Raw genomic sequence first — 26,772 nt, 5'->3', positions numbered from 1 at the left:
CCCATGGCTCCTGTGCCAACACAGGAGAAAATAGTACAGGCCCTTGCAGGCAAGTATTTTTGTGAAAGAAGGGGAAGGGGAAATTGATTAAGATGCTCTGGTGTGTATTCTGCCTGCAGTCCTCAGCAGTTTCCCTTACTTGATTAATCCTAAGCCAGAGGTAGAAAGTCACTTCAACATTTGGGAGGAGCAGAGGGAGTGCAAGCCCTGCTGCCATCCTCCCCCAGGCAGTGCTTTGCTGGGGGCAAGTCAGAGAGATGCTTGCTTGGAAACACTGCCTGCTGAGAACCATTCCAAATGGATTATGGACTCCCTCTCTCTCTCTCTTGCTGCTGCTTCCTTCTCCTTCCCTTCCTAACCCTTCTCCTCAGCACAAAAGTGTCAGAATCCCCCTGCTTATGAAACCTGCAAGGTCTCAAGGAGCAAGGTCCAAGGGACAGAGGGGCATCCCAGGAACTCTGTGAGGAGCACCTTGATCAGTAGCTTAGCTTATGATCTCTCCAGGAACATGGCCAGCTTGGATGATGGACCAGACAAGGCATAAGGCTTGCAGTGCTTGGGAAAATGCACTGGCAGCCCTGCACCAATTTCTGTATGAAAACTTCCCAACACTTTGGATGCTCACAGGAGCTGGTCCCATTGCAGACAGATTTAACTTCCAATGTCAAAGGAAAACTTAATTTGGTTACAGGCCAAGTGCAAGCAAAAGATGGATGTGTGCATCCTGCTAAAAAATGCTTCTGCTAATGAGAGCCTGGAGTGGCTGTGGAGGGGACAAGAGGGACATGCCTCACTGCTGTCCTCTCCTGCTCTGCCCTGGGGAATGAGGGCTCAGATTTGCCCCCACTAGCTGAGGGGGGTCTATCCAGAACATCCTGCACTTCATGATGAGACAAACCATGCTGCTCACAGCTCTACCCAGTCAGCACTGGCAGCCTTCACAGCCACAGCCTGTGTCCTGCCACTTCTCTCTCCCAGGCCATCTCAACTGCAGGGACTAACACAAGTACAGTGTCTCCCTAGGACAAGCCTGGCCCTTCACAGAGATAACTACTCATACTTAAAATGCTGAGATCATCCAGAAGCCAACTCTGACGTGGAAGACTGAGACTGTCCTAATAAACAGAAAGCAGCAGCAACAGCAGTCACTTAATTATTTTCCCAAAAGATGGTGACTTCTCTTCTGTGCACAAACTAACAGGTTTTGCAGAATACATTGTTCATGAATGCCTGTCTAAACTCATCAGTTTTAGGAACTTCACTGGCTTCAGCAAGCCATGGTGGATCAACTTGTGTTTGCACTTCCCAGGACACACATTGGAATTGAAGATCAGCTAGTTCATTCCTCACTTTTAGCATTGTGCCAGTTAAACACAAATGACTAAGCCCAGAGCAGCTATCCTATTTCTCACTGAACACAGCTACCCACACTACCCCTGTCTAACATAGATTGCTGCTGACATCTGAAATTCTCTTCTAACAAAGTCCATGCTGAGGATGAATGAAATAGCTTCACTGGTCTGCAAGTTTTTCCTAGTTCTCCTGTGTTTCTGTTACCACAAATGGAAACTTTTTCCACTGCTTTAGGAACATGAAAGCTGGGCAGAGCCATAGGGTGATGTTTCCACTTACATTCCCTGAATGCAGTTTTTCTTTAAGCCATTTTATGGGTTGGGGGAGAATATCCTGTGCACCACACCCACTTCTAGCCAGCTTCACACTATTTATTCAGTTAGGAACCACAAACCATCTGTGAGAAGTTCAGATCTCAGGCAAGCCAGTAGCCACACTGATTCTGAGCTTGAGGGTTCAACACTGCAGAGCACATTTTATTTATCTCACAGCATAATGACAGTGCTAAAGCTGCACATGTGCAAGCAGGTGAACTTGGATGAGAGTGTTGAGCAGAAGAAACAGGTTAAGGAGACTTCATGGAAGAGTTCACACTATCTCAAGTAGAGAAGCACAGAGCCTTTGGGCTGACTTCCCTGTTCCCTTGAAACTGAATCCATGCCTTTACAATAAACCCCACAACCAAACAACAGCACCACAAAGATGCTTCTCAGTTGTACTGACCACTTGTGATTATATTGGAAATCTCCTGCTAGAACTTCACATGTTTTCCACCATGCATGGGTGTGCTGGATCTGGTATCATCTATTTGGGCTTGCAATGAGCAGGGACAGGCTGTGGGGCAGACAGAGGACAAGATTAACTTGATGTTAATTAATGTCTGTATGTCCCAGAAGAGCTATGAACTCAAGATGAAAAGCCATGGAAAATTTGCAAAAGCCATGCTTTCGGAAAATGTTTCCTCTTCCTCCCTTCTGGTAGGGAGTCACTGCCATCCTCACACAATAGCCAAGCAAGGATTTTTATCCATTTTTGCACTGCTTAATCACATTGCTGATAGTTACCGTAATTCCTGTATTGTAGCTAAGTAGGAACAAAGCCTGTTCTTCTGTCTGAATTACAAAACTCTCCAACCACACACACAGCTTGACAGATTTGCAAGCCCAGAACACCACAAATCAACAGGTTTCACCAATGCCTTTTAACTGGATTTAAGCACAGATGAGACCTCAGGGTACTCCTGTCACAGCAGCACTGAAAAGCAGCTCTCAGTCACACACCAGTGGATGCTGAAGGGATGCTGACCCCAAGGCTGAACAATCTTCCCTGGTGAGGCAGAACTGGCTGCAGTGAAGTCCTTCCCACTCTGTACATCAGCTCCCTACCTGCAAGATGGGATATGACACCAGCAAATTGTTTACAACTCATGGGGGAAGTCAGGGCAACTTAGAAATTGAGGCCACATTTTCTGATCTCTATGGCATGCCTCTGTAAGACAAATAAGAAATTTGTCTTCCCATCTAAATTATCGATAAATTGTAAAAAAATAACTGCCTGAGTTCATCACCTTCAGATTTTATTCTTGAAAAGTTGGGGGTTTTTTGGTGTGTAAATGTATCACAAGGTATCACTTGGGTGTCTTTGAAGGAATGAACTCCATGGGAGGACAGTGTTGGTGGGAATATTCATAAGGATTAATGCTTGCTTAGCCTCCAAGGGCAAACTGCCTCTGTTGGACTTCTTTAGGCATAATTAAAAGCAGCCAAGTGAGATTTCTCCTTGCAAGACCTACTGAAGGAGCCCATCTCTTCCCACTGGCTGCAGGGGCAGGGTAAGGGCCATGGCTTTCCTGTGCTAACACCAGCCTTTGTGGAAACCTCTCATTGAAAGCAGAATGCAAGGATTGCAGAGTACCAAACACAACATCTGGCTGCTGTTGAGTTTAGTTCCATTTTAGTTTAGACTGGTATAAGCTAGGCATGGGAGCAGAGGAAAATCTGTCACTGAATGTCCTGTGTGAAGATGGGGACATCTCTTACTGATTATTCTATTACTCAGTGACTGGTGTGAACACCTGAGTCTCTCTCATGCAAACCACAACCATTTTACATTTATGAACCCCACTGAATCCATTCCTGAATGGTACCAAGGTAGCCATTAGATCACCTAGCAGTGAGCATGAAAAATACACTGTTGGGGTTGGCTGTGTTTCCTCCTATGGCTTTTCCTCCCCTCAGGACAAAAGTGGGCTTGGTTCAAGGTGAAAATAGTTTGCCTGGTCACATTCTGACAGAGGAAGTTCACTCAGAGGATCTGAGATGCCCTGTGAGGTCTGCAGGGAATGCAGATGGGCATTGTGAAGTGTCAAGCCTTCCTGCAGCACCACAGCTCCCCACTGACAAACCAGCTCTGCAGTGGCTCTGGCAGAGTTTACCATAACCAGCCACCAGATAGCAGACCCAGACAGGAATTTTCCCATTCCCTTCACACCCTGTGCTGGGCTCAAATCAGCTTATGATGCATGGCTGATGGAAAAGCAGGAGAGAAATTAGGAATGTCAGCAATGAAATGCTCCCTGACTGCAGCAACAGGAGCCTCAGCCTCTGAGCTGACGGGATGACAGCCAGGGAAGCAGTTTCACTCACCATTTCACTGAACTTTTTTTTTTTTTTTTTTTTTTTTTAATTGAATGAGCCTTTCTGAAATGCTGGAAAGAAACAAACTAGATTAATGAGCTATTTTAACTCCTACCCATGCCAGTTTTCACAGAGTTTTCTTCTATTCCTCCTTTGCAGAAAACACTGCAGTGCTCCCAGACTCCAGCACAGTGGAGAGGAAGTTACTTGCTCACCTGGACAAGCTTAGTTCTGCCCTATTGCAAGTACTGACTGCCTTTAAGATGTCAAACCTCACTATCTCTAATTTAGACACATTTAGTAAGGAGGTGCAAAGGTACAGCCACTCCACCCACTGACATTCGACAATAGGCAGCTCTATAGATTTTATTCACATGTATAAAATGTTGATTAGCACCAGCATCATCACACAATATATTTCAGGATTCCCACGTCTGGTCCCAAGCTCTGAGACTTTCAGTCCTCTCTTCAAAACAGAGAGTTAAAATGAATGAACAGGCATGCTGCACCTCACACACGCCAAGCACACACACGCAGAGCTCTGCATTTCAAACTAAGTCTCCAAAAATTCTCCTATTTTTCCCAATTCCAGCATATCTGAAGCTATGAGGGACATGGGGGAAATTTCTGAAAATCCAGTCTAACTTAGAAAAGAGAGAATTTCACTGTATTTTCTTTTTTCTTTTTTTTTTTTAACACCTTATTGCTTGCAGGCATTCACCTCCCTCTTGTCCATCAAGCTTCCTTCTTCCACAACACGCTGCCTGACAGACTGGAGAGCATGAGCTTCATTCCAGCAATTTAACCCCCACTTCAAATACCAGAGCAACTCATGTCAAGAGAGGGAAGAGATTCTTTGCTGCAGGTTAATCCCATCCTCCTTCTCCCCACTCCTCCAGTGCTAAGGGCAAGGCAATGCCAGCTGCCTGCTGAATGCCACCGTGGTAAGAGCTCAGCTTCACTGTGATCCCATTTCTGCCCTGCAGCCAAGACTTGGAATAAAGAGCTGCCTGGGCTCAGCATGGTCTCTGTCCCCTTTGTGTCACAGAAGGGCTGGTTTTGGGAACAGTCTCTCACACCCCCTTCTCCCCAACTTTGCTCCAGCAAGTTCCCAGTACCAGAGTCACCACCAGCTGGATCATTCTGCTCAGTTTGTTCTCTCCAGGCTCGGATCAGCTCCTCAGCTTGAGATCCCCAACCTCCTGGTTCCTCTGCAAGGAGAAAGTGACACCAACCATTATTCTCACAGTTTTATTTGTAAAGGACATAGCATGAAAAGCTGTATTTCAATGTACTTCAAAACCTGAAAAACCCATGTCGGTTTGTGGTGTGTATGTTAAAGTGCTTGATATAACAATACTTTTACTAATGTCATCTTGAAAATAATCCAGTTCTTACTCCGTTAGTAATAATGTAAAGACAAAATATACTTAATGGAGACATTTAGGGATCATTTTAAGCTATACAGGGCACATTTGTACATTTCAAGTGTAACACACAATATTTCCCCTCACAATGCACCTTCATTTGATTGAAAGAAGGAATTTTCTCACATATGCTGCCGCGCAACTACCCTAAAAACACATTTTTGAACAATGATAGCTAATTACACAAACCAACCTGGAATAAACATGAGTAGATTTTTCACTAAACAGTACAACTTCATTTATTTCAGAGAATTATAAATACACATTTTGTACATAGTGAGGCATTTGATTCTCTGACTCCCTCAACTACTATGCTGGCTGTTAGTAAAACTGGACTATGCAAACTCAGACACCTGCAGATGGGCATTGAATAAGAATTTTTTTTTTTTTTTTGAAAAGCAGATACCAGAGAGCTTTGGTCTTTTCCAAGATTCCCTTTCTCAACCAAAGAAGGTGCTTTAACACTGAAGTAAAAACTGTGTTAGCTTAGAAGAATCCTGATGGGTTTCTCACCATTCTAGCAGGTAAAATGATTTCTGTAAACCTTACAGAAACAAACCTCACAGTTTCCAATCAACAAAAGTAGTCCACTCAAAAAACAACAACAACAAAAAAAAACCCCACAAAGACATAATACATGGTAGAATAAAAATTCACTATGAAGAACTGTTCTCCCAAAGTTGTCAAACAACTACTCTAGGAATCTGAGGCACTCAGCTGTGCCTCTTTCAACATATCTTGAGGTGGGTTATTGCCTACAAGGAAACAAGAGACATACATAATTTTTATTGTATTATTAATATGATGTGAAACCTGACAAAACCAAACAAGTCAACACTTGCTGAAAAAGCTGAGGTGAAGTTGTGTTAAGTGCTAAAGGTTTCTTAATGTAGTCTGAAATGGGGAAAGGCCCTGATTTGAATTTTAAAAATTCTCAGGTTTTGACTTCTTTTAACTTAAGAAAGACTTAATGTAGTTATTGCCTGTTTTCTCTGTGTGTGGTTTATTCATTTAAATGAATGACCTTTAGAGGTGCCTACATTTCTACTTCATTCTGCTTGGACTTAACCCTTGTCATGTCAGATGAATGCTATGACTGCTCCAGTCACACATAGCCTTTGGAGAAGTCTGCAGTAGTGTACTTTGGGAAGCATCCAGCCCACAAATGCAGATGATGCTGTGAAGAAATCCAAGGACTAAAGAGGTGGTTATTTCAGTAAAATGAAAGTCACTTAGACTGGGCTGGGTGTGAAAGAATCCTGTATAGCAGTCATTAGACATGAAAGGCCTGAGTTGTAATAGAAATCAAAACATCCTAAGCAGTCATTACCAAATAATGCTGCCACATGGTTTTTGGTGCTAAATGTATAATTCATTGATAGAGTTAAGTACAGGGACACATTTTCAATTGCTGCTGAAGGGTTGTCATGCATCATCTGCTGACTTTAAGCAGACATGCCTGGCCACACAGAAAATCCTCACACCCCAAATTTCACATTTCTGGAAATGTAAGAGAGATGTCACACAGCTGTGGGCTCTGCCTACTAACTCGAGACACCATTCACAGCCTTTAGTGACTCTCACCACAGCAGTGACATGGCACTGCAGCCTGCAGTATTTGGGATGAGTTCAGCCACTTTGAGGAAGCACAAGCTCAGGAGGAAAAAATGGTTATTGAAAGCTGGAACCCTCATTAAAGTGGAAGGCTCCTTGACAGTATTATTTTACTTCTTTCTTAGAAACAAAAAGACCAGTTTTCTTCTGGTTGGGAGTCTGATGTGAAGCTCTGACATTGAAGTGAGTGCTGTTGTAAGAACTGGGCAGCAGCAGGACCACAAGAAAGTAGGCAAGCTTGACAAAAGGCAGGTGAGAAAGCAAACCCTTATTTCCATCCCCTTTCCTTCTCCTTATCACCCATCCCTCTTTCCACCATGTGCACACTATGCCCAGACCTGCCACTGTCCACCACTGCCACTTGAGAGCACAGTGCAAGGCAACACACTTCCAGAACCAGACAGGGGCCTTTCCCAAGCCCCAGCTGGCAGTGAGACATCCAAGGAATCCACTGACCAAATACTCAAGATTGTAGAGAATAAACAAGTGAAAACAAAATCCTGTATTTAAACTAACTTCCAAAAATTAAAACCAAGTGAAGCTGTATCCTCAGATCCTTCCAACTCCCATTCTCAGGAATAGAAAATACACTCTGCATTTGCTGCATGGTATTCACAAGGTGATTTTGACATAACCTCTTGTTCAATTTTTATCATACAGTTGCTCCCAGCTCCTCATCAAGAGCTATATCTCTATAGATGCACTGTATTAGTAAAACATTAACTGGAAAGAGTGTAGAAGAGAAGCTTCAAAATACCAACATGATTTTTTCTTCCTCCTTTTGCTTAATTCCTTTTATATTTGTAGCTGGATAATTAAAAAAAAAAAGTTTTCCAAGATCCTGTACTCCCCTAGGAACACTCATTCTGCAGGACAAAGGAAGACTCATAACCTGTCAGAATTTCAAAGCCAGCTAATACAGTTGGGTAGCACAACAACAGCAGTGTTTGTGGCTCTACAGCAATGATTCTTCTCAAGTACAGCAAGAATTTGGTACAAACCAAATTCCTCATCATGGGAAAAAAAAAATGGTCACCCACAACACAAACTGGCTGAGGGTGAATCATGAGAACATCTAGACAGGGAAGGGACACACTGAGCCAGTCAAGCAAGCCACCATTCCCCATCTCAGGCTGCAGCAGCAAGGCTTCAACAGGTGTCTCATCCTGTCAGGCTCTGAGGCTGACAGCAGTCCTCCTCTCCAGTGTTTAAGCATTCCAACACTTGTTTCCCCTTTTGGAGATCAACAGGAGTGACACAAAGACCTTACTGAAAAAAAAAAAAAAAATGATGACTCATGACTTCTATGCATGGGAAGGTGAGTCTTTGAACAAACAACAACCTAAGAGAGATCATGTACAGTAGGGTAAACCAGCATATGCTTACAGCATTTCCAAGAGTGACACAATCACAATGGCTACATAAGGATATTTGCTGTATTAATTTGCAATACCTGAAAAAAGCCCTGCTGAGTTTGCGCTGTATTTACACGTTGATTGGCTTCTTCCTCACAAGCAAGTAGTGGCATCCCTTCCCACCTTGGTCCTTCCCTCCCTCCCCCCAAGTCCTTCCCCTGGGTTTAAGCTACTCATAGTCAGAACAGGAACATTCAGTCTAAGAAAAGTTTCTTAGAGTAATATAATTTCTTAAAGAAGATAGCATATTTACACACATCTAACACATGAAAATACTCTATATTTTGTACTAAATTTCTGTTTCAAATAAACTACAATACTGCATCTTAGCTTTCTGCAGCTTTAGAGGCCAGTCCCCATCAGGCACAAACTGGGCTTCCCAATCCTGCTTCCACCAGCAGCTTTGCCTTACAGTGGTGCACTACCATGGCATTCAAGTCCTGACAGGTCTCCAATCGTGGTTTGCTTGTTTGGGAAAGGAGTAATGAAGTTCTCAGCAAAGCCATGCTAAACATCCACTCCTTTAATGAGGGATCCTTCTAGGATGATGTTGAAATCCTGCAATGTCTGTAGCACTCGGATAAGGGAGTTGACAGTCATGCGGTCCCGGAGCAGAGCGTTCTCCTCGTACATCCTCGTGATGGGCGGGCACTCCGCCAGCAGCGGGATCCACTGGGACAGCAAGTGGTCCCTGCAAAGGGCAGGACAGCAATTGGTACAGCACCAAGCACAACAGACCTCACACTGGAATTCTTCTCTAAGAGTACCACCCAAAGCACGCAGCCCCTTTTGTGAGTGGTGGGTGTTGTTTGCGTGTACAAGTTTGACGTGTAATTGCAACCCTTGGTTTGGTAAGTTTTCTACTACAGAAATGAAAACTGAAAGGTATTAGCAGAATTGGACACTTGTAAGAATTCAGGAACATTTTCAGATCGGGAACAGGGAAAGTAAAACTCGAGGAAAATCTGACAGACTGCTTACCAAACGGTTTTCCAAGTATCCACATAGATAAGACAAAAATGGTACTTATTTCTAGACATACCAACTTCTACCTTTCAAAATACAGCTAAGTCCCACCCTCTTGCCCCTCCCCAAGTGCAAGACAGAAAGCACCCTATAAGGAAAGGTTCATCTAGAATAATTCTGTCAAAATTTTAACAGGCATTCCATTTTCACAAGCAATTGAATGAGGATTTAAAAATTCACCAGCTTCTGAAAAGGAACTCTGCATTCCTGAAGTCAGTACTTAATAGAAAATAGCATTACAAGAGAGATTTCATACACATGACTGTCAAGCTAACAGTTATAAAAAAGATCAAAACATTTTTAGCAGTTTAGACACTAGCCATATATTATTAGTGCTTCTTTGCTCCAATTTTTGACGTAATACTAAAGCTGCCTAAAATAGGCACTGGATGATAGGTCTGAGATGTTTTAAAATGGAAAATTAAAGGTTATAACAATGGTGGAAAAATAGTCTTCTAGTCTAATGCCAGAGGATACACATAATGAAGAGCATTTTGTTACCTTGTCCCCAGGCAAACCAGGATTTGGAATTTGCCATCCTTTCCAATGTTCCTTGGAGCTGTATTGATGGCATTGACATAATGACAGAAGGTTTTGCATGAAGATCTCTGAAGCAAAAGGGCCTCCTCATTGTCTCCAATCTGATCACTGGTTTCAAAGTAAGCAACAGCTTTCTCTGTGGTAGGGGGAACATCAGAACACAATGAGAAGAAACACTTCATTGTGACACAGAATCACACAAGGGAGTCCTCAAAAAACCAACCTGCTGAGAGCTATTCCACAGTTTATCTATGAATTCCTGACTCTGAAGACCACAGGAAGGTGGCCACCTCCACTTTTGCCATGGCATAGCACTGGTCAGTCTGGTTGATGTCTAACACAGGTAACATCAAGAAGCAGCACCAGAGCACCCCTCAAAGGTTTCACTGTAAGTGATACCATCAGCATTGATTCTTCACTTTTTCTGAGTAAGCACTTACCCTCAGGCTGAGCATCTCCACCTGCAAGCCTGTTCTAAGGGAGGAAATGCATCTTAAATTACCCCTACACAGGCCTACAGGAAAGGATCACCAGAAGACCAGTGCAATGATTAGGAGAGTTCTCATCAACCAGGAATCCAAACCTTCCACTCCCTGACCTTGCCCAGCTCCTCCCTGGCACTAAGTGCTCCTCTACCCCCAACTCCAGCCTACCTTCTTTCTCTCAGAAAAGCAGCTGTTTGAACTAGGAGCTCTTAAATTTCTGCACAGACTCACACTCCTCCCTTACGGAGTTTAGTACATCTCATCTGGCATTGGGGCTCTCATAAACTTATAGCAACCTGGAGCAGGGGCTTGTCAGGAAAATGGCACCCCAGCTGATGAGAATCCAAGGAGAAAGGATTCTCATGTGAGGAGCCATTTTGCCCTAAACCTTCTCCTCCAAATCATATACCAGCTTACCTATGAAATCCCAGATGAAGACATTCTTATGAAAAATGCGAGCTGATTTGAATCCATGATGGAAGACCTGCTCCAGAGCTGCAACCAGACCATTTTCTCCACACAGCAGAATGGTAAGGCTCCCTCTCTGTGGAAAAGGGAGAGTAGCTAAGTACAATTCACCTTGTTTAGATGTCAGAAACTTCAGATCTGAAGGTTCATCTATTGGCACTTCAGTGCCATTCCTGTTTATAAAATTTTGCAGGCAAGTAATGAAAAGTAGGAATTACCTCTTTCTCTGGCTTGTGGAAGTGTTTCACAATATTGTTCACAGCTTCCCCGATTCCCTCTTGGATCTGCCCTGCATTAGGCTCTGTGAAATGATGGAGAGCAGGCTAGCTAAAGGTTAATCTTTCCTTGCTTGACATTTCAGCACTCATGTCCCCTAACTTTACAGGAGCTGGACAGATGTATGAACAGGATCTACCATCCCAACTCTGTGCTTAGCAGAGAATGTCCCATGTGACTCTCAGTCCCGTGTCCTGTTGCAGCCAAGTGCAGTTCCTCATAAAAGCTAATTTTAGGGATGTGAGGTTAATGTGTCCTAGGGTCTCTGCAGAGATAAGCTCTGCCAGAAGGCAGCTCACAGCAGCCACATCAAGCTCTGAGCTGCCTGTCTTCCCACAGACTGCAAAGTGAGCTGGGAGGCTGAGCAGCATCAGCTACTGCAAATTCTGCTGCCTCCTCCCTCCTCATCCCGTATCTCCATGCTCCAAAGAAAGATTATTATCTCTCAACAGTTAAAGTGGGACATTGAAAGAGGCAATGTGTATGTCACAGAGCAAACACCGGCCAGGGAATGCAGGAGAAGCTCATCAGCTCACAGCTGCTGCTCTGCACCAAGCCTTGCTTCAGGATGAGCCCTCCCGTTCACAGAAGCATTTTCTTCCCAGCAGTTGGCAGCTGACCCTTCTCTCTGACCCTGGGGCGGAAGGCAAGGACTTACTGGTGTTCCTCCCTGTGAGGGAAGTGATGCTCAGCCGCCGAGTCACAGTGGGGGATTTCTGCTGGGGCGGGGTGCGGCACTGCTTTCCCAGCTCCTCGTCGGACGCCGAGGACACCAGCTCTCCAATGAGGATTCTCTCCAGACTGCCGTCATCCACGCCTTTTCCCAGCCACCGCCCACAGGGGAACCTGCCCAGGACAGGCACAGCTCAGCCACACACACGGCGCAGCCCGATCCCAAACCAGGACAGCTGGCACCCAGCAATGACTGCTAACAGGGAACACTGCTCCAGAGAACTCTCACAAAGCAGAGCTCTGCAGGAGCAGCCCCTGCACCACAAATGATCATCCTCAGAAACAGGGAAATATGCAAAGCTTGGGTCTCACACATATTGTATGGTCCACATCTTGTTTTCTGCCGAGTTATTTAGCACTTGCAACCACAACGGATATGCAGCCTTTAGAAGTGTTGTGATGATTAATAACCAAATCCCCACAGGATTTCCACCCAGCTGAGGCTGTGCAATCTTCTCATACTCAGACCTCACCTCACAATTCACTGCTGTACCTTGGGATCCCATACACAGCCCTAATAATTTTATCCTACTTTCCCCTATATACTGAGACCAACTCTCAGATCTGGAGCTCACCTCCCTGAATTGCAGTTTTTCAAGTTCACATCAAGACATCTAATTATTAGACACAAACATATGAATCACTTCAAAAGTATCCATACTGTCTGTCCTGTCTCAGAAAGATGCAAAGAAAATCCTGCACTTAAATATCATTTAATAGTTATCAGATTATCTGACTACAACTAGGGCTTCTGAAATGAGAGAACCACGGGTGGGGGAGACCAACCCAACCCTATCAGGATCCCAAATCAGCCCATCAGAGTTAAAGAGAAGGTGAATGCCTTCTTGCTTTTTCTAAATTCAACAAGGATTTCAGACAAGGAAAGTTACAACTTGTTGCTTACTTGTACGTGTGTCCTGTTATTTCATTCCTGACCATGACACAATCAACCAGCCACTTGGCCAGCAGCCCTGAGTTGTCATGACCAATCTGAACGGTCGTCAGCTTCCCCAAATTCTGGCACTGAAACAAGTAACAGTTTTTGCTTCATTTAAAAAAGAACAGACAACACACACCCCCACCACATGCACACATATGGTCTCAAATGCAGGCTTTTATTCAGTTTTCTAGTTTTCTTTGATTTATAGAACGAGTATTTTTGACCAAGCACACGGAGCATTTTCAAAAGCAGCATAGTTATTTTAAGACAGGAGAAAATAAATAAAACTGTTAAGAGCTTGTGGAGAGATTACATTCTTTGCTGGGAGCACTCACTCTGAATATTTCTGAGAAATATTAATGACACATTTCTGAGTAGGCTGATAAAAAGGTGTGCTTTTGCAGAAGAAATAGATCTTCAGCTTACAAATACAAAGAGCTTTTCAAAAATCCATTTGGAGCATACTGACCTTCAGCTGATTTACTCCACACTATGCAGCAGTCCCTAGATAATTTATTATTTTCTAAGACTGATTTGCTTATTGTTGGGCCAAACAAAAATCACTTACATAAGACTCAGCATCACAAAGACACAGAAGAAGGAAAACAAGGCACTGTGAATTCCAGTGCAGTATGTAATTGTAGGTGGGGCTGGCAACAACATCTGTTAATGCCACCTAAACAATTCCCTTGAAAGACCTTTGTTTTCACTGCTTCTGATGCTGTCAAACAAGCAGCTTGGGCTGACATTTTCTGTAAGTGGGTGGCTACCCAAGTCGATATTTTAGGAAAGTTTCAGCCAAAGAAATAATCCAGAACAGCATTAATATGGTCCTTAGAAATATCTAAATATGTCATTTTGCCCGTTAGAAGCCTGGAGATCCTTCCTACAAAATAGCAATATCTGAATGAGACGTGGGCATTTATCTCAAAAATATCCCCTCTTTATCAAAATCGACCTATATTTGGCAAGAGGCTTTTTTGCTATTGTTGTTGAAGATCAGTCTGCATATGCTCAGTGGATGCAACCTCAATTTCAGCAGCAGATTTTCCTACAAAATCACTCCTTAATGGATACAGCACAGCCCGGAGCTAGAGGAGCTTGATGGGGCTTTCCCTGCAATTCCCACTACCAGCTGCTTTGGCATGGCACCGAGCCAACCTGTAATTGCTGGGTGGGAAAGCAGAAGCGAAGGCAAAGAGAAAACCCCAGCAAGTCTAGGGGAGAGAGCCCAGTGGGGATGGATAGCACCTGAGGCTGGGATGCTGAAGAGCAATAGCAGACAATGGGCTGAGAAGAAATCTGGGACTGGACAGAGGTCAAAAGGGACCTGGGTGGTGGTTAGTGGAACGACAGAGTGAAAGAAGGGAAGAGTTCAAAGGGACATGAGGAGTTGGAAATGAGCACTGAAAGAGAAAATTAGGCAAGGAGGTGTGGAAGGGAATGAGACGTGGAAATACATAGGCAAGGTAAGGAATTCTGGGCTGGACAGGGACAGCAGTAAGGCCTGTGGTTAAAAGTGTGTGTGCTCACAAGGAACCTTCCTCTCACACAAGAGGGGCAGGTTGTTTTCCTGTACATCTTTGAACCTACAGTGACGCTGAAAATCAGAACCGAACCTGAAACGCTGTGCTCTTAAAAACCCCTTAACACATTAATATTTATTTGAAGCTTGTTTCAAATTGAAAGGAAAACGTGAAGAGCACGTACTCACCTCAAACGTCATTTCTAGGTGGTTTTTAGGAATCTGCATGACGCCACTATCTCCCAGTTCTCCCGACACACATATCCATGGGTTTGACGTGGTTATTGCATTGCTTAGTTTTTTGATGGGAATTATCACTGACCTGTAAGGAATCACTGAGAACAGGCAGAGGGGGAAACACGTTAGTCTTGATCTGCTTTTTTTTTTCCCCCCGTACAGCAAACGCAGTTTCTGAGGCAAAGCACGCCGTTCCCTTGAAGGCAAGCTGTCGTTCCTGTCTCAGAAGCGAAGCGGGAGAGCCCTGCGCTGGCGGCGGGGCCGGGGCAGCGGCGCCGCACGGGGGAGCTGCGGGACAGCGGGACGGGACGGGACAGCGGGACGGGACGGGACGGGACAGCGGGGACGGGACGGGACGGGAGAGCGGGGACGGGACGGGACGGGAGAGCGGGGACGGGACGGGACGGGAGAGCGGGGACGGGGGAAAGGAGTGTCCCAGTCATTTAACAGCCCGGTTTGCAAGGGACATTTAGAAGCCGTCTAATCCAACCCCCGGCGGTGAGCAGAGCCATCTTCGACCAGACCAGACTGCTCACATCCCCATCCAAGCTGGCCTTGAACATGCACAGGGATAGGGCATTCACAGCTGCTCGGGGTAGCTTGTGCCAGGGTCTCACTACCCAAAATGTAAAAAACTTCATCCTTTAGCTAACCTAAACCCTTATACAGAGGAGCACAAAGTATTTAATCCTCCATTTCGTCTTCCATCTCCTCCGTCTGAGGAGAGCAGACTGTTAGTATTCACACTTAATGAATGCCAGAAAGAAGAATTAGGAGGTAGAGGACTTGTCTGGGAGGGAAGCTGAAAGAAACTATACAGAGAGCAGCACACTCTGCTGATCACTCTCCTTTGTGCAATACTCTTATCCAGAGCACTCCCACACAACCTTGGCACTCCAGCTGGTTTCCCAGAGCAACACCCAGCACCCAGGAACCCTGCAGCAATATCCAAGGATTCCAGATAAGGGCTCAGCTACTCGGGCACCAGCAACATCATCTCTTACAAATCATGACAGCAACTAATTTTTAGTCAGGGGAAAAAAAATTGATTCTCCAACTCACTGATTGTAGTGAAGACGCTTGTGAAGCAGAAGTAATCCACAGCATTAAGTGAGAGCAGGTGATACAGAAACTGTTCCCGTTCTTCCTCACAGCGCAGGAAAGCGTAACGCTTGTAAAGCTTCCTGGGAGAAACAAGCACAAGGCATTTTTGTTGTTGCTGTTGAAAAAGCACCATATATCTTCAAAGGTATTTCAATCTCAAAATACCAAATGAAGAGTGGCTCTTAATGGGAGGTATGACTCCCCAATAACAGAAGCTGCTAGAAACCCACAGGGGGCATGTAAATGTGCTTTACAAAGCACCCTTGGCTCCTTGCTCCCACAGCAAGGCTACTCAGCTCATCACAGTTTGGGGTTTGCTTCAAAGCACAGGTGAAAACTAACACTACTCACAGCAGCAGATCTGAACCAATATACAGCAACCTCATTTCTTCCCCATACCTTCCCACTGTGGAATGGTCTCATCTAATAACCTCATGTTCCTTCTCTCCCTAATGCGACAGAAGATTCAGCAGAATGCACCAAGCAGCAGCAGGGAGTTGCCCACCACTCTGTCAGTTCAATGACCTGTAGGGCTGCAGTGTGGCCTGGATCAGTGCAGGGATCTGACCAAGAACTAATGCCTCCTTTTCCATGCAGATCAGCAGACTCTTGCCCTGCTGGGTGGGCAGTTCTGCCTCTCCCAACTCTCCCCTGCTCTTCAACCACTTCTAGTTGGAAACCACAGTACCCAAACAGGGTGCCTGGCTGTACCCCAAGCAGCAGCACTGTGAAATGAATGTTTAAAGATAAGAGCTGGCTCACTTTGCAAGTGCCTGGTTGGAAAGCAGCTGCTTCAGGTGCTGAGATAAAAGCTTCTTCTCCAGAGAAAGTCTTATCCAGGCTCGGGCTCGCCCCACATCAGTCTTTATCTCGCTCATGTTCTGAATGTGCCTGAAATGTGTGGGAAATAAACAGATGAATCATAAAAATTCTGCATGCTTCAAACAGCAACATGCAGTGAGACGATGCAGTAGGTGAACTGGAAAATGTCTTCTGACAGGATTTCTGGAGAGATCCCCAGCAGGGCCCCCCACAACCGTGCACTGTGGCAGTGAGATCTCTGGCAGCCCCAAGCTGGCAGGAGGACAGGTGACAGCTTTTCCTGGGCATGGCAGCCAGCAGGAGCTGCTCTGTGGTTGCCTGGCCAAGTTGAGGAGGGGTAAACCTCTCTACCCCTGCATTACCTGAGGCAGATGTTCTTATGGACACTGGCAACACTTTAAAAAAGCAGACACCTTGTGAAACCCACTTATATCTCAGCTGTCCCCTCGAGCTGCTGACTTGAACAGGTGTGTCTGGGAGGGCAGAGGCCAAACATGTCCTGAGAGCTTCTCCAAACCACAGTGGCTCTGAAGGTTCTAATAAACCCCTTGAGGGCAGCAGCAATCTGAGAAAAGGAGGACTGCCAAGGCAAAAACAGCAACAGGAAGCTGCAAGCAGAATCATATATTTAGAGATATAAGAGGCCTTCCTGTAAGTGATAATTTGAACAGCCCTCCATATGTTTCATCTGCAGGAAAGCAGAACTGTTCCATAGGTACTTTCTCTTTTGGTTTTGCTTTTTCTTTTTAAACTTCCCATGTTTCAGTTTGGAGAATGCCAGAAACTCCAGTTTTAAAGCACAGAGTTTTAAAAGATGAAGAGAACTGTCATGCCAGGATGAAGTTGCTTCCAAAACCTTCCCACTTGATTAAATAAAAAACAAGGAAAATGAGTAACAGTTTTCACTGGGGGAAGAAAAGGCTGCAATTCCTTAATTTTCAAGCATGTTAAGTGCACAGAAAATTCAGACCTTCAAATCCCCATGGCAGGCTCCAAGTACCATCAGCTGAAGTCTGAACTAATCCCAGTTGCAATTTACTGTCCATCTCCTGCAACTTCCTTGATAGCCCTCCTCCTCAGTATTGCTGAGTGTTGGGGGATGTGGCAAAATTTACTCCAAAGGAAATCCAACAAAGTCATGCTGACTGATGCTTTTTACATTGACTACTGTAGTCTCACTGTCTCGTGCTTTCCCCCATCTGTTACACCCAAGTGTGTGCTTTGTGTTATATTTAGTCCCTGCATTATTTGAGAAAAATACTCTCTTCTTTATAGAGCCTCTAACAGGGCAGGCCCAGGACCTTTAGGGCAAATTTGCAAAGAGCAGCTTGGAGCTGTCCAGAAATACAAGTTCTCTCTGCACAAATGAAGAGGGTACACAGCCCAGCAGCACTGCTCTGTGCAAGGCTGACCTGCAAGGCTCAAGCCTTGCCCCTGGCATGGAAAAAGCCTTCCTGGCTCAGAGCATGGCAGTCAGCATCAAACCTTCCAGCAGAGTGCTGGACATGTGACCCACAGTCCTTGAGAAACAGGATGCATGCTACACTCAGCTACATCATGTTGAGACACTCCCCTCAGACATTTCAAGCCTTTTGAGATGGGAAGATCAAAGCACAGACTATCATCTCCCTCCCCTTCTGAGTGCTCAGCTTGAATTACATCTAATATGAAACACTGAGCAGAATACCTTATTTCACTGTGAGAAGATTCAAGTACAGATGGACTCAACCTTATTCCATGCACGCTCTGTGCCTCTTCATTACCTGTGTCTGGTTCAGACTAGATTAGCATTAATTGTGCATTTGGGAAAAATAAATATCTGCAAGCATGCAGCTTGCCAGAGATATTAAAAAGATTCAGTAATCAGTCTTGGTGTCAGCAAAAGCAGAGTGTAACAGAACAGAGCATGCAGGAGCCCAAATTTATTTCACTGTCAGTTGTGAGAGTCAGAACAGCTCTATTTTTATCAGTGACCTAAGTGTAAGCACCGTATGCTCACCACTGCACAGCAAATTCTTCTTGTCAGAGCACTGACAGCTATTTCAATGCAAGTCCTCTGGCTTGGACTTGCTTTTAATCCCATTAGTAATAAAGAAAAATCTATTTGCCCTGTCAAATGTAAGCCTGGGGTATGGTGAGACAAGCCCTCTGCAAACAGCTGTGCTGACAGCAGAAGTTACAGCTGCTCAGCACCACCATGCCCCAGGGATGCTGTGCACACTCCCATGCCAGCTCAGGCAGGAAGGAGCCTACAGCTCATCCCAGGTAGGCAGCAGGTCTTTGCTCAGCCTTCTTTTTGAACACAGCAGGTTAAGCATCACTGCTGTGGGCCCAGTGGCCAGCTCCCCACAGGAGGGAGGCCAGACACAGGCATGAGGGCAAGTGCTGATAGCAAGGAAGAGCTTGCCCAAAGGGGAAGGATCAGAAACTTGAATCCAGCTAGACCAAAGGCTTTGGGGAGGCCTTGATGTTGACTGCTTGGGTTGGATGCTCAGCAATGCCTGAAGGGTGAGGCCATGCTCTAAGCAGGCTGTAGCTGGAAGAGAGGTTGGAGGGATGAGGCAGATCTGTGCCAAGGGGAAGGCTGGAGGGAGTGCCCCTGGGCAGGCTCGTGCCATTGAGATTCCATGCACAAAACCAAAATAAACACCCTTCCTTACCACATCTGTGATGCCTGGCTTTTAGGGGGGACAGGGGACACACCAAGGTACCTGTAGCACATGGCACATTTGGAGTATAACTGTGACTCAGCCCCGTTTTAAAGTTGTTTACACAACCTTGCATGAGCCATCAGAAACAAGCCCTGCTTAAGGCAATGCTTAATCCTCCAGCCATTAGTTCTGTCAGCACCACAAGCCCTGCAATTTAACAATTATCCATCCTTCAACTTCAGCCTGGGTCTATATGTGCAAACAAATATTAGGCAGCATTCCTTCCAAGCAGGAGAAAGTATGCCTCAAAATTACAGATGACAAATTCCACTCACCATCTGCCCAGCACTTGCTATGACCAGACATGCTTGTGGACAATCATGAACACTCAAGATCTTACAAAAGGTCATGTTCTGCTTCTGTACTTTTTCTCTGAAGAGCAATAAAAAAACTTTTGTGATTCAAACAAGAGAGCTCAGATCCATGCTGGGCTTTCATTATTCCAGTGGAAGCATGTGGAAGACAGAACCCACACACACAGGAGCACACACAGCCTCCTCTGTCAGCAAACCCCTCCCAGCACAGGAGTTTCTGCTCCAGATCCTCCTTCATCCTTCCCTCAGACTGAACCTCTACATGCCTGTCAGTCTCCCAGGACTGAATTAAGCAGAGAGCTGCCACATCCCATGAGAGGGATGCTAAAATGGCAGACACATGTTCAAAATGACCTCTTGGCACTACACCCCTAATTGCACTGTATGTATTCCCTCTCCCTCTTTTACATGTTGTTTTAGCTGTATGTGGCATGTCATGCTCTTTGAAATCAGAACAAAAGACTCAAACTACAAAGCATCAAACTAAAAGGTTGCACACTGCAGGTGGAGAGCACAGTGACCTTTTATCTGAGAAAAATCTGACTAATCTATCAACACATGTAGTAAAAATCACATAACTGTAATCAGGGTTTTGTGTACTAATTACAAGAAATCTTATTTTTACTCCAAGTTTTTTTTGCCACATCTTTAGGTGTAAGATGAATGTAATAAACAGTACTCATGCTGTCTTATACATTAAATTGTAAGCAATTGCTCTCAGCTCTTCACAGATGAGTATTATTGCATTACTCCTTCTCTCTTTTCATGGCATGTTTATCCCACTGCAATCCTTAGTCCTGGCAAGACAAGTGTCAAAACAGTGGCCTGATCTGGCAGTGGCTTAATCAAGAGGATGCCCTGAAGAACTTCTGCCTCCACAGCCTCCACCTCTTCTGACTCTCTAATCCTTCTTCTTCCAAACAAACACTGCTTGAAAAGGTCTTCAGAGCCAGGCTGTGGTCCACTGGAGAGAACCTGCCTTAACTTCACATCCCAGCTTTAAACTCACCCAAATTCTAGGTCCAATTAAACTTCTAAACTTGTATATTTATTACTACCTGCCATTAAATGCCAGTTGAAAAGAAAGAATACTGCAAGCAGGTTTTTATGTCGTTTTGCTTTGCCTATCAACTGTACTTGCTGAGTCAGTAATTAAAAATGAACTAAAAGAAACAAACTGAAAATACCAAGGAATTTAACATATCTGCTGTTATTTGTAGAAGCTGTCTTTATTACTGGAAGAATTCCCCTGGGTAAACAGAAATTGCAGTAATGTGTGGTTTTCATTCTCTGCTTGCTAAAATAGATTAGGTGAACACACAAAAAAATGTTTTTCAAAATGGAAAGGCAACACACTCTAGATTTGAATGTGGGCTGAATGTCTCCTTAGCCTTTGTAGACCCAAAGCCAGTGAGGATCTTTACCTTATGCTACACAATTAAACCACAATTAATGCCTTAGGAACTAAATTGCATACCTCATATCTTGTATCAGGGAGACCCTCAACGTAGGCAGAGTAATTCCTGTATCAGACTTTCGTCTTTCTGTTCCACCACCAACTAGAGTGAAGAAAATATACATAGTTAATACAACACTACAGTGATAGTCTGCAATACATTTGTTCTACATACAGCTGAAAACAATCTTAAGTGGCTGGTAACTGCACTGTTTCTGAGCATTGTCATTAACTCTATCCTGAAAATGTAGAAGTAGACAAAATGAAAATTCTGAATATATTATCTATTCCTTCCTTAACCCAGCACTGAACTTGGGAGTTTTTTTGTTTGTGAAATACCTTCACTTAATTCTGTACAGCAATGATTTTTATTAGTAAGAATTAGTAAGAGTTTATTTATATGGAAAGCTCACAACTGAAAACAACTCAAATAAAATTAATGTACAGTAACATATTCCATGCAAAGAATGGCAAGCATTTCTGTGCTCTGCTCAAACCACTTTGTGGTGACACATTTTGCTCTCAGGAATTTGTGCCTGCCAGCCAGATTGTTTAGTGCATTACTCATTGAAGCTTATTAAAAAGTCTTTTCATGGGAGAGACTAGTTTCTCCATAAATGCCTCTTTGAAGACTGATCATACAAGTTCCCATCTGCAGGATCTGAACTAGAGAGTCCTTGCAAGATGACCCACTGAAGTTCAAAGACTTTTACTACAGTACCCCAGCCATGGGGCAGGGCCATCTCAAGGTTATCAGAAAGCCTTTTTTTAAAACAGAGGGGTAATTAAGTGCTTGTAAGGGGCTAAGACAAATCATAAATTGAGCACCTAGACTGATGGACAGAGGTTAATGACACAGTTTCTGGACTGTACCACCCATCAGTACAACATGAATAGCATGGAGTTATTCATATTGGGATTTGAGAGACAGATTATGCTCACTGAAAGAAAAATGTCAGCTGTCTTATTGCCAGCTCCACACTTTCAGCTTCTTTAGAAATTCTCTCTTGTGGAGACACTGCTTCTCATACCTCACTCAATGCTCACATCAAGTGATTTTCCAGACAATGATGGAAACTATGTTCCTTTGACCCCAATGATTTCAATCCATTTTGTCCAGACATAAAGACATCCCCACAATGATTATGAGAAGTCTCAAGATGTAAATGTGGTATTAGCAAGCAAATACACTGAAAATCCTGCACGGGTTTCATGTGGTTGCAACATTCCTCCCACGGCTGAGTTCATTTGCTGTGATAATCTTCACAGGGAGTCACCTCCCAAGTACTCACCTGGAGACTCTGCACTGTGGTCTTGCTTCTCTTCTCTCTCCTGGTACTGAAGCAAATGGGACCACAATGCAGATTTCCCCTGAAAATGGAATAAAGTATGTTACTTTAAATAAACCAGGAAAAAAACCCTCCAATATTAATGGCCAATAAACATGGCAGAATAACGGAATGGTGTTTGAATGGGTAAAATGTTCAGTAATGAAAAGCAATCCTTCTCTTTTGGGCCATGAAACCCCAGGAAGAGAGGACCATCCCACTGATCCAGCAGTCACACCACCCACCTTGTTTCTTTGTCTCTTCTCTGGGTTTCCTGTGTGAAAGTTGAAAGGGAATAAACCAACATGTACTTGACAACACCACCACAATTTCTGGAGGGGAAAACCCCAAAACAATCCCTCCCCTAAAAACCCCAAACGTCCAAAACTCCTCAACCCTTTGCAAAATATAAACCAGGGACATGGATCCCAAAGACACCTCTTGCTTTATCTGGGAGCTACCACTGTAGCAGCTTAAAAGGCAGAGATGACATAGAGTATTTACTAACCTGCTTGACCTGCAGACCATGGCTCCAGATTCTTTCTAGCAGATCACAGAGACTGGCAATCAGTGTATTTTCCTCCAGACCTGTTATGTTGGCTTCTCCATGTCCCAGCTCAACTGCTTCATGGCCCATTTTCTCCACCAACATGCGTTTAGTCTATTAAACAAAAAATCCCAACAGCTCTTAAGAATGTTATCCAACAAGGGACAGAATTTAGAGATGGGTTTATTTACACATGCCTAATCTAGAGACCACAGCTAATAGAGAGAAACCTCAAAGTTAAAGCAGATTGTAAATTTACAAAAATAATTATATTAAAAAAGCTTGCTTAATTACTTTGAATCACAAAACACCCTGAGTTGAAAGAGACCCAGAAAGATCTCATCCAGCTCCTGTGCCTGCACAGGACAACCCCAAGAGTCACATCATGAGTCTGAGAGCATGGTCCAAACACTTCTTGAACTCTGGCAGACTTGGTGCTGTAACCACTTCCCTGAGGAGGCTGATCCAGCTGCCCTGTTTCTATACCCTTTATCTATTGTCTTATTTCTGTGCTGTTGATTTATTACCAAGCAGAGTACAGAATACATCCTCAGTCTTACTTAGCTTCTGTTTCAATTCTTGTTACAGCAGGTAAAGCAGTATATTACCAATTGCAACAGACACAAAGAAGCTGTATGCCCATGGCTACAAAAGCTTCTTTAATATTAGGAACTGTTATACTTCATTTGCTCTGCATAAACAGCATGCACAAGCCACACGTGCTGAATTCTTCTCTTTTGACCAAGGGCATCCAAGCCATTCTATTTAGGCTACATGTCAATATGAACAATTAAAGGAAATCCTCCAGAAGATGTCTGATCATGCTGATTCTCCTTCCTGTCCTTTCTATTTCTTCCACCAACTTCAACTGCATAAACAGAAGAGTGAAAACATGTTCCTTTCTCTTCTAGCTGTTGAAAAACACTACAGGGTCATCCACCCTGCAATAACCAGATGTTCCAACAGAACAATGCCATTCCAGCTGTGAACCAGGAGAACATCTGGTGTTATTTGAGCTCACTGCAATCCAGGGGAGAGCACTCAGGGGATAACCTACCTTCATGCGACATTCCTTCAGTAACCCTTCCACAAATTTCCAGTTGGTCTGTGCAATCACAGCTGGAGAGAGGTCTGACAGTTTAGGCTGCCTTAAGTTTTTACCTAAACTCCTTGCCTCCTGCATGTATTTCTAAAAATAAAGAGAATAATTTTAGATATTACAGGCCAGAGTGACTCTCCTCATCCTAAGCAAGCAAGGTGGTGAAAACAGGAGCTTGTGTTAATCTAGAAACACAATCTTGATTTGTCTGATGTTTAGGTATAAGGCTGGAGAAGTAGAATGATCCCTTTTAACAACAGAAAAAGCAAGATATTTTCCTGAGTGGTACAGAATTGGTCATTATTAGCCAGTGAACTGTGCTGTTAGTCACTAGCATGAAGTTAGGCACAACAAGTGCATAAATTGTAATACCTTCATTCAGCAATAAAGTTGAAACACCAAGAAAAGTTTCTTTCCACTGTTATTTCTCACTTTAAAAGAATAATTAAAATTGTCTAATTTGTGACCACACTATACATGGATAGAAAAATAATCCCTTGAAAATAAATTATAAGAAGCAGAAATACACTTAATGAATGAGAAAGATTTCATCCATTACTTTTCATCTAGATAGTTTATGAGATTTAATCTTACTCTCAATTAACTTCTTGATTACAAGTGAAGTTCATTTTAAACAGAATTGACACTTGGGATTGTTCATGTTCTTACTATGGTAATTGTTAAATATGGATAAAAATCCACATGCTCTAAAAAACGATCCAAGCTATAATTGAAGACTTTCAAACTTTCCTGCTCCACTGCCTTATCTTCAAGGGTAGGGTATTTTTTGCTTTGGTCTGGTTTTGGGTTTTTTGTTCGTTTTTTTTTTGGTTTTTTGTTTTTTTTTTTTGTTAAGCCAAAATCCACAAACCAATCAGCAAGTGGCCTCTGACCCCAGCATCAGTGAGAGAGCAACATGCTGAGCAAGGCTGAGAAGTTGGCCACTACTATCAAAATGTTGTTCAAGCATTATTCATCTCATTTTCTTAAAACAACCAAGATAATAGAATGTTGCCAAATAAAAGTCTTGAAAACCAGTGCTCATAGCCTGGTGTGGGAATGCTCTGTTTCCATAGGGGGCTTTTGTCCAGTTAATGATGCCTCTCTGGGGGATGGTGTGTGACAATGACCACTCTTTCCTGGAAGGACCAGATCACACCCCTCCAGGGAATTCTTGCTGCTGCTGCTGGCTGGGTTTTCTGGGGAACTGAGAGGTCACTATGGCTGCTGCATCCTTGAAGCTTTTTGTCTGGGCAGAAATTTATTCCACAGAACCATGGAATGGATTCTTCTTAACACAGAAATTTGGACAAAAACCACTTGCATCAGTCTAACAGTTCAGACAAGAATGTAGGGTTCTGCCATGAAAAAGCTGCATTCTATTGAAGTTCTCAGTTACATAACTACAGTTTCAGCAGTACTGTAAGGATATAAAAATAGTTCAAAAGCTATAGGTGGGGATAAAAGAAAAAGTTATGGATGATGAAAGTGTGTTGTTCAGCAAGCAACCTCACAAGTGACTTCCATCTCAGTGCAAAAAATAACAGCAAAACCAGTGAAAAAGTAATGCAGGGAATATATAACTAGAAAAACTAATATTTCTTTTTGAGGGGATAAAAAGTGTGGTTATAGTCTGAAGAGTACAAAACACGGATAACCTTACTTTATTCATTGTATATCTTCTTATTATATTAAAATTTAAAATAAACCAAAACTCTAGGGTTCCAGAGAAGAATAAGGGTGGGCTGAGAGAATCAGCTGATTGCCTCTTCCCTGTTCATCAGCATCCATGCACCACCACCCTCTTGCACACTGGGATGAGATAATCCAGACAGCCAGAAAGCAATGCTTTTGGGATTTGTGTTCTCTTTCAGCCTTGGAGCCACTGTGTTTTCCAGGAAGTTGGTGTGGAAGCTCATTTCTGGCTACTTTTCTGATTATAACCACACTTCCAAAAAGTGCTACAGGAACGTGCTCATACTCTACAAGAAAGGGGCAGGTTTGAGATGCAGCAAAGACAGAGGTTCCTCATGCTAACAACGTCTCAAAAGCAGCTTTCAACAAGAAAAACTAAAACATACCAGGCAGCATTCAGAGAAGGATTTTTTAGGAGGCCGTGCAGGAGGGGGTGGTCCCTGATCCCACTCCCAGAAGGCCATTGAGTTCTGACGAAGCAAAAGCTCCTCCGATGGCTAAGAGGAGGCAGATGCCCCAATGGCAGAACAGCCAGAAAGAAAGAGGAGACAAAGCAAAAGAAGCATGCATATGATCCACAGCCAAAAAAAGAAGAAAGTAAACACATGACAAAGTACTGAAAAGGCTCTGCTGCGATATACACGCATGAGGCACTGTTTAAAACATATTTGCAAAGCCCTGTTAGCAAAAATAGCAACAAACATGTACAAGTGCTGTTTTGCTGTGTTTCCATGAAATATTGCCCAAAGCTATGGCTGAAGAGTCCTCTCATCCACTCAGGTTCTTTTGGAGGGCAAATTCCAGCACTCACCAATGTTACCACAAAACAGCATGAGTGTTATATTTTTGCTAGTGACACACAATAGAAGCATATGGACATCAATGGAAAAATGTGGCAGAAAATATTTAATGAAGGATGAGGAACTGAAAAGAAGGGAAAGAAATGCATGTATGTGACTGACATTCACAAGATGCATGGGAGTTTCCAAGCTTCAGGTATAAAAAGGCCCCAAAGTCTTAAC

The 26,772-nt window shown here is 43.7% G+C and overlaps 1 protein-coding gene across 6 annotated transcripts in view; it reads right to left on the bottom strand.

Moving 5' to 3' along the window:
• Positions 1–5,226: 5,226 nt before the first annotated feature.
• The window catches only part of DENND5B (DENN domain containing 5B), a 101,172-nt gene continuing 79,626 nt past the window's right edge, over positions 5,227–26,772 (bottom strand). For 3 of the 6 annotated variants that reach the window (XM_079303418.1, XM_079303420.1, XM_079303419.1), the window contains 14 exons: positions 26,137–26,247; positions 24,014–24,145; positions 22,918–23,070; positions 22,374–22,452; positions 21,103–21,184; positions 16,541–16,669; positions 15,737–15,858; positions 14,627–14,772; positions 12,877–12,995; positions 11,899–12,086; positions 11,183–11,265; positions 10,914–11,040; positions 9,973–10,147; positions 5,227–9,136 (listed from right to left, as the gene is read on the bottom strand). In XM_079303418.1, coding sequence (XP_079159544.1) covers positions 8,953–9,136; positions 9,973–10,147; positions 10,914–11,040; positions 11,183–11,265; positions 11,899–12,086; positions 12,877–12,995; positions 14,627–14,772; positions 15,737–15,858; positions 16,541–16,669; positions 21,103–21,184; positions 22,374–22,452; positions 22,918–23,070; positions 24,014–24,145; positions 26,137–26,247 — 1,830 coding nt within the window. In that variant the 3' untranslated portion in view covers positions 5,227–8,952. The remainder of the gene's footprint in view (positions 9,137–9,972; positions 10,148–10,913; positions 11,041–11,182; positions 11,266–11,898; positions 12,087–12,876; positions 12,996–14,626; positions 14,773–15,736; positions 15,859–16,540; positions 16,670–21,102; positions 21,185–22,373; positions 22,453–22,917; positions 23,071–24,013; positions 24,146–26,136; positions 26,248–26,772) is intronic. The other 3 variants (XM_079303421.1, XM_079303422.1, XM_079303423.1) reach the window with 1 other exon arrangement.

This window comes from Erithacus rubecula (genome assembly GCF_903797595.1).
Source record: "Erithacus rubecula genome assembly, chromosome: 4".
Classification (NCBI taxonomy): Eukaryota; Metazoa; Chordata; class Aves; order Passeriformes; family Muscicapidae; genus Erithacus; species Erithacus rubecula.
Note: the sequence above shows the minus strand (reverse complement) of the source record. Positions and strands in the feature narration are given on the sequence as shown.